Raw genomic sequence first — 8,593 nt, forward strand, 5'->3', positions numbered from 1 at the left:
AGCTGGCTGGCATTGGCTCTATTGGACATAGGGGAAGCTTCTAGCAGCTTCTTACAGAAGCCACCCCTGCAGCCCCCTGCTACCAAAGCATTGCCATGCAAACCCAATACGGTATATAGATGTTGAATGCAAATTGCCAGTGCTTTCTGTACAGTATTCTTTTGAATAATTTTAATTATCTTCCTCAGTATCCCATTTATTCCAAATTTGTTACTAGTGGATTGAAAAGACTACCAAGCCTTTAGGTATATTTTTTAAAGTGTTGATTTCAACAGTGGTCTGAAATTAACTTTCAGAGATACCATGTCTAAACCTTTTTTTTGAAACACCAATTACAATTACAGTTAAGCCTTGGAATAAAAGAATTCTACTTCCTGTAATGTTCCTCAGTGCTGATGCATAGGAGTAATTCAGGGACTAATATTAATGTCTACTGTCCGTTAAACAACAACATTTCTGTGCAAGCTGGTATATACACACTTGACACTGAGAAGCATTACTAGACTGGTAAATGAGTGTTTCTGTAGTATAAATTCCTACATTGTTCTTCCTTTTATGCTACTTATAATTCACTCAATGCATGACCAAATAAATGTCAGTACAAACAAGTCAATCTCATGTATCAGAGCTCTCAGAAAAGGTAGTTCAATTCAACAGGCTAATACTACTTCTTGAGCCACCCCCACTTCAGGAATGCCTTTGCAGAATGTAGTTCTGGTTTCTATGGACACTCCACTGAAATCATATGTATTCTTAGTACCTCCAAAAAATAAGTATAGAGATTTTTTAAAAAGGCTTTTGATCTATGGAGTGGTTTGCAGTCTTAACTTTCCTTTCAGAAGCAATAGCTGGATGTTTACCAGCAGAGGTAAGATGGAATGTCACATCAGAGGCATATATGCATCTGGTACAGTGATATAGAAGTTCTTGGCCTTTCGGTCCTGTGTAAGGCAACTGATATTACAGAAAGGAAGTAAGTCTTGTGTAAAAAAACGATAAACTGAAGTGGTCTCACTCTGTGAAAGTGTTACAGGTCTTTAAAAGCTATCCCTTTGTGGAGGGATGTCACTTGGTGAATGTCTGTGTTGATACAGAAATTCTTGGTAGATATTTGTGTGGCTTGTGCTGAGAAGATTAGATCATTATGATGGTTTCTTCTAGCCTGATGGAAAAAAAGCCTTTTCAACCTCAACTGCAATTTAAAGACCTCTTTTTTTGGTGGCATTTTTATGGGATTTGGAAGCTGTTTGCTCAAACCTGACTCTGTATTACAGCTTAAATAACATGCCTTTGGTAACTGTTAAGTATTTGCATTTTGTGAGGCCAAGATATAAATGATGTGTTTTGGTCAGCATTGCCAACCATTTGTTTATTAGGAAACTTGCAGTGCCTTTTGTTTAATCTTGAATGTCTCATAAGCTGTGTTATGTATGCTCCTAGTCAACCTAAGCTATTGTAGCGATAAATGTTGCATGTTAAGATATAAACCTACTTGGGCAGCATAGTTTAGTTTAGACAAACTTGTTGCAAGGTTCTATTACACCACTGCTAAAGATTATAGGACAGATTTGCCTATTGCTGTGTATAACCCTAAAGATTGTTTGATTTTTGAGGAGAGAACAGAAGAGGAAGCGCTTCCTGAGCAGCTGAGATAAGCAGCTTCTGTCACGTGTTGGAAGTTCATTAGGGATTGCAGTGCAACTATTATGTTTTGAAAAACATGTTATTCGATATAGAACTAAATTTCAGTAGAGTAAGTTTGTCATATGCTGTCAGTATTCAGTAGTTTATTTCAAGAGATACACTTTTTCCAAAATGCAGTTGTGCTTGCTCTTTTCTCAGTCTTCTAAAAGCAAATAAAACTGACCGGCACCAGAGACCATTTGATAGCTGTATGTAAATACAAAATGCTCTAGTTGCACAATAGGTTTCAGGTACTAGTTTTGCTTGATTACAACTTGAAGGATCTGTATTTAAGAAATAATGTCTTCAATATTTTATTTTGCAAATAACCAGACATGATTGTAAATCAAATTTCTGAGTGCCAGATCAAGGAGCCTGGTGGCACCTCTTTCAGACTGTGAAACAATGCTCTTAAGTATTTAAATGCTTAAGGGTTAGTCAACACAAGTAAAAAAAGTACAATTTCATGGAAAACTATGAAATAAATTTTGCATGCTTTGTTTTATTTGTGTTGTAGATTAATTGACCTGCTTTCTCATGAGAAAACACTTTGAAAGTTCTATGTATCAAGGTGTTGCAGTTGACCTAGAGAATTTTTTTTTTAGTACCCAGTTTGAACTCCAGAGTTGGCTGACCTTTTGTTGGCAGCAGAAAGAAGATCTTGACCAGTACTAAAACACCAGAGAGGTTTATTGTTCTAATTTAGATTCCAGACTGGTTGGCATGAGGCTTTTTGAAAAGTCAACAGTAGTCTGAGCAAACTGAAAGTGCTACCTGAAACAATACATCAGAATATTGCCATGTTAAATTTTGATGTGGTCTTGTAAGGTCCTTCACATATGGTAAGAAAGGTAAGAATCAAAACTGTTCCATGTTTGGAAGCTTGTGGTACAAGTTTATTTGCTGTATTTGTGACTGACCTTGCATAGGGTTTTAAAATCTACTGCACCTTTCAAACTAGGCTTTCTTGGTGAGTTGTGAAATTGATGGTTGCCATTTAAAATGCACCCACTGCACTATTTTTAAACTCCTCAAATGCTTGCTGTAAACATTCTGAGTATTACAATTAAATACTGTTTCAGAGAACTATTTGGTTCTGACTTGTTTCATCTCAAGGTACTATCGAGGAGGGGCAGAAATCTCCAGACTTACAAAGACCATATCTTTTGTCTGAGTTGCAGTTTAAGTATTGATATATTTGTTGCCAAGGCTTATTTTCTTTAGGAGAGCTGCTCTGGTAATTACAATACAACTATTTTACATTATAGAATGATACCTCCTAAGACTAGCATCTTCACTTGTATTATCTCTCAAAGGCTTGCTGTGTGACCTGCTGTGGTCTGACCCAGACAAAGATGTGCAAGGTTGGGGTGAAAATGATCGTGGGGTCTCTTTCACTTTTGGTGCTGATGTGGTCAGTAAATTTCTGAATCGTCATGATCTGGATTTGATCTGTCGAGCTCACCAGGTATGAATTATACTGCTGTTCCTTCTTAAAACCTCTTCTAGACTTTCTGCCTCTTTGCTGCTTATCAGTAGGATATATTTGGAACTTACTTTGCACTGTGTTACTTGAGGAAGATTTTTTTTTTCCTAAATAAAGGGACTATATGGCTGTGTCCTTCTATTGACATATATTGAAATGAGTGTCTAATGTCAGTGAAGTAAAATACTAACACTAGATTTCCCTATTGATCTGTCATTTGTATTGTCTGTTTGCTGTTAGTCTGTTGTATATGAACATTAGAGGTAAAGTGTCCAGGTTTAAAGTGGCAAAGTGTCTTGAATTCAAGAATTGCACTGAAGTTTCAGAGTTCTTCCATTTCAGTAGTAGTCAGTTCTCTGGTAGTAGGTTAAGCTGTCTCTGCTTCACTTCGTGTAAGTATTACATTTTGAATTTTGAAGAAGAATTTTAAATGTTTCTACAAACAGGTCTATATATAAAAGCTTTCACTGTTGCTTTCATTTTGGTTCAGCTATCTAGAGTATTTCGGCATAGACTGTTTGACTTTCTGAAATGGCAGAAAGCAAGGTTATTTTTGGCATTGTCAATCTTTACACTTTTTTGCAGTTCTTATTAAGATACTTTAAGCAAGTGTCCTAGTTAGGTGGACATCAGGATTCAATTTCCTGTATAATATTTCAGTTTCATTATTTAGTCGATTTTAAAAGCTCTCTCCTCCTGTGAAACAAAAATGTGCTTTTTATTCTGTGTCACTGTTAGGCTTGGATCTAGTATCAGAAGACTTCAAATATTTCTCCTTGCAATTTTACTGCTAAAACATTAGAGAAGATTAGTCAGTGTGTGGGATGGATATTAAGATGATTGGTGATTGGACCGAAGTGAGCACTAGTTTTACTACATTATAACATGAGGTTTCTATTTTGGGGAAGAGGGAACATCCTTAACTGATGCATCATACTACTTGCACTATTCTAAAGATGAATTATGCTCATAGACAAAATATGGCAGAACCACTTTACTTTTAGAGCATCAAAATTATAAAAAAGCCTACACTTGAGGTCTGTGCGATCAACACCAGTGTAAGTGAAACTTAACAGTTACAGTTGCAATGAAGATGGTATCCAGACCTTGTGGGCTCTGAACTCTAATAGGTCAAGCATCCAAATTCTATGTATAAATCATAAAATGCTGGGAATCCTTAAACTGGCAGTGCATAATTGGACTTCAAGTATGCAAATACTGAACAGCCAAGCTGATGCATATTTAACATCAGAAATGTCAGGTAGGTTAGCTACCTGTAGATTTGGCATTCAGTGTCCAGATAAGACAAAATGACTGAACCTGTCCTGTCTGAAAGCCAAGACATAAAATACCTTTTTGATGAGTTCTTGTCATCTCTAAGTCCTGTTTGCCTCAAGACTGGCTTCTTTCTTCAAAATTTATCTTACGTGAGCTGTATCGATTTCTCTGGTGTTGACAGGTGGTTGAAGATGGGTATGAATTCTTTGCTAAACGGCAGTTGGTCACCCTATTCTCGGCTCCAAATTATTGTGGAGAGTTCGACAATGCAGGAGGCATGATGAGTGTGGATGAAACTCTGATGTGTTCCTTTCAGGTATGATGTATTTGTACATTAAGTATTACTTTAGGTGTTGGGCTATATGGACTGAGTGAGTCTGCTTGTTAATGTGGTTATGCTGAGTCTAGGGTAATCTACCTGAGCTACAGAAAGGACTGCCACAGCAGGCTAGTGTTTGAAGAATAGTTGGTTTGCAGTCCGAATGGTCCACAGAGAACTGTGGGATTTGCTGTTTTTCAAACTCTTGCATATTAAGTTATTCCCTCTATTCAGATGCTAATTTCAAAATCTGATTGGGTGATTCTTTTTAGTCATACTTAGTCATCAGAGTACCTAATTATGCAGACTAATGGACTATTGGCACCCTTTCAGTGTGGTTACTCTGATCAGATTTTAATCCTTACTCCTTCTTGGACATGTTTTCGGCCCCTTTTCTTTTCCCTTCCCACCCCAATGTAGTGGTAGAACTAGAAGGATTTAGAAGTAGTATTACTGTTGTATGTAGGGTTAAGAAATTTATAGGATTGTGATGTGTTTCTGCCCCCTGCCCCATCCTCCCCGCCCCCCCCTTGTTCCTGCTGAATGAAATTTCATGTTGGCTTAACAGTATTTGAAATGTTCTTAGCTGTCACTGACTCAAAAGAACGTCTTTATTTTCTCTAAGATATTGAAACCATCTGAAAAGAAAGCCAAGTACCAGTATGGTGGACTGAATTCTGGGCGTCCAGTCACTCCACCTCGCACAGCTAATCCACCGAAGAAGAGGTGAAGAAAGGAATAATGTAGAAACACCATCAGATCTGTCAAGGACAAAACTCCATATTACAGTATATAATAAGTGTGCACTGTAAAACCATCCAGCCATTTGACACCCTTTATGATGTCACACGTTTAACTTAAAGAGACGGGTAAAGGATCTTTATTAATTTTTTCTAGTAGAAAGATGTGCGACACTGTATTGTAACAAGTATAGCTCCAAGTTCTAATATCCAGCATAGAGTAAAAAAAAGTATTAGAAAAAAACTATTGCAACTACATATTCACATTTACCACGGTTTTTAAAGTTGACCAACATCCCAGTTAAAACTTGATGTAATAGTTAAACCAGATGAGAGCATGATGTTCCATTTGTGTAATGTGGTCTTATTGTTGCTTGATTGCTTTTACTTTGGTTATTTTGTAGCTAGAATGATGCGAATATGTTATCTAGTCTTATTTCCCAGCTCTCTCTTTGAAATTGAAGTAAGGAAGGGGTGTTTTCGAACAGCCATTGATCTCTTATCCTCCCCCTAGTGCCCTGTTGTTCATAAAAATGCCACCCAAATGTGTCCCCCACTATAATGCAAAGTTTATAGTATGGTAGTGATTAAAAGGCAAACTAAGTCCAAAATGCCCAGACTGGACAGCTTGACAGCCAACATATATTGAGACAGAAAAAACTGTCTTGACTTTTTAACTTAAACTGCCACACAATGAATTTGTGCACTACACTCTTTTAAATTATTGACATTACACACTGTGCTATGGCACTTCATTTAATTTAGATAGGACAAAAATGGTATTTCCTATTAGTTGGTAACTTGATTATGTGGTACCTTGGCTTTAGTTTTATTAGCATGAAACACCTTTGGCATGCTTAGCTTCCAGGTAACTCCCTACCTGCATCAAAATTCATCTTACATAGTTCCACAGAACATGAAGATCCTTATTTGTTAAGCCTTTGAAATCTGACATTCTTTTTCATAAAAGGGTGTGTTTTAAATGGATGTTCATCCATGGACAATAGGCTAGCTGACGAGTGGTGAGCTGAAGATGCTATATGAATGTCCAACATGATTAAAAGGCTTATGTCACTAAAGATTATACCCTTTGGATTTTCATGATCAAATTTCATATACTATTGTATAGACTTCTGCTTTGTAGTGAACTATAGTAGCAATAATTTCTGTACATGATCAAGAGTTATGCAGTATTTCTTTCAGTTCCCTTCTTTTTTAAGAGTTAACATTGGCAAATGGCAAGGTAAGAGAAGATACACAATTTATAGTAGGATAAATGAAAGGCACAGATTTGTGATACTTTAGGATGCAATACTTATTGGATATAACTACAAAAGCTTTTAATGAATATTGTCAAATTTGTAATATTCTTTGGGGGAAGGCTTCAGATTTATACCATTCTAAATGTGCATCAGTAGACGTGAAACTCTTGACTTCAGTATTGTCTTTGAAAATGTTAAATTGAGGATTCTGGTAACTTAGTTTTATGAATTGGCACATTATATAATGCAAGAGATATATTGACTTCTGACACAGTGAGCAAGTTCTTTAAGATGGATTTAAGTCTTTTCTAATTCCATTTTGTTTTAAATGCATATTTTAAATGTAGGTTTTTTCATTTAGTAAAAGTTGTCTAATTCATTTGAATGAAGTCTGACTGGTTATTTTAACATACTTTACTGTTACTCAAGAAGTGTGGAGCTTGTTTTTTAAAAAATCAGCAACCAAACAACCTACCTTATAACATATATCTGTTATTGATTTATATTGGATTGGTCTGTGGTTTTGAACAATGGTTTAATTTACTTGACCTTGAAGCAAGCACCAGAGTTCAGTATGTAGCACAAAATGTACAAGTAGCTTTCTTCTGATACTGCTCAAAAATACTTGTTCTTGAAAGTCAGTGATGAGAGCTGTGTAAGTGAGAGTAACTTCAGTTTGACAAGGTAACTTCCTGCTCTAAGTTTAAATTGCTTACTTGAGGTGTAGTTTTACAAGTTTTGAAAATGCGGGGGTTTATCAAGGGCCACCGTCTGTTATAAGAAGCATCATGTTACCAAACATCTGGATTAACACTTTTCCATTTTTTCTTTAGTTTCTGGAACAATGTCTTCTGTATCATGAAATGTCCAGGTGTAAAGCTGTATGTTATGTGAGTACTTAACATGCTTGCTTGTATTACAGATGCTGTGTCAAAAGGAAAATAAAGTCTTCAGGCCTTGTTATGTGTCCTAAAGAAATAGGAAATTCTTAGTTTATTTTACGGCACTAGAAAGCAGGATCTGATGGTGGTATTCTGAAGAATTGCTGTTTTTATATAGCAGCAATCACTTGCAAAGGACTTGAATGCTGTTTTGACTTCAGGGGAGTTGGGACATCTGCTAACATACCTTGTCATCCTATATTGGGGAAAAATACATGATTTAATAACCTTACCCCTACAGATATGATTGATACTCCATACTAGAAGCAAGTCGGGAGCATCAGATAGGTAACAGAACTTGCCATACCACTTCAGTTTGTTTACAATGATAATATAGATCTTCAGTATTTTTACTATTGTTGTTCTGGAAGAGGCAGAAAAGAGACCCTGAATCTAACTATACTCAAAGTTAACTCTTCCATGCAAATTGCTAGTAGTCTAATTGCTGATAAGTTTTCTTTTTTCCATGTAAACATCTTGTCTATACAAGCCTAAAATGCTGCTAAATAGCACAGTGTTAGTGTGCTGGCAAGTAACAGGAGGATTCTCAAATAAGCTGTTAAGAGGCCTATAAAACATAACACCATTTGAAGGATTTTTTTTTATGTTCTCCCCCACCCCCTTTTATCTGACAGTAATAGGCATTCCTGATTTCACAGGAGTGTGCAACATGGCACATAACTTCTTGTCTTGTTCCTTTTGGGTTGCCAGGCATTTTGACCTGTTTTAATGAATTTTAAGTACTGCTGAATCTTTGATCTCTTTTGTGTTGATTCATATCAGATTTTTGTTTTACATTACTTTTTTGTATGCTTCATATTGGTCAGTGTTCTTATATGTGGAATATTCATAATTGCTGCTTTAAAGGAGGAAAAATGTTTCAT

The 8,593-nt window shown here is 36.2% G+C and overlaps 1 protein-coding gene across 1 annotated transcript in view; it reads left to right on the forward strand.

The window, feature by feature from the left end:
- PPP1CB (protein phosphatase 1 catalytic subunit beta) overlaps window positions 1-5,496 on the forward strand; it is a gene marked incomplete at both ends in the record, with an annotated part of 29,923 nt that extends 24,427 nt beyond the window's left edge. Inside the window, 3 exons of the mRNA XM_081997576.1 lie at window positions 3,000-3,151; window positions 4,629-4,763; window positions 5,392-5,496. Coding sequence (XP_081853702.1) covers window positions 3,000-3,151; window positions 4,629-4,763; window positions 5,392-5,496 — 392 coding nt within the window. The remainder of the gene's footprint in view (window positions 1-2,999; window positions 3,152-4,628; window positions 4,764-5,391) is intronic.
- Window positions 5,497-8,593: the final 3,097 nt, after the last annotated feature.

This window comes from Phaethon aethereus (genome assembly GCF_964289735.1).
Source record: "Phaethon aethereus genome assembly, chromosome: 3".
NCBI classification, from domain to species: Eukaryota; Metazoa; Chordata; class Aves; order Phaethontiformes; family Phaethontidae; genus Phaethon; species Phaethon aethereus.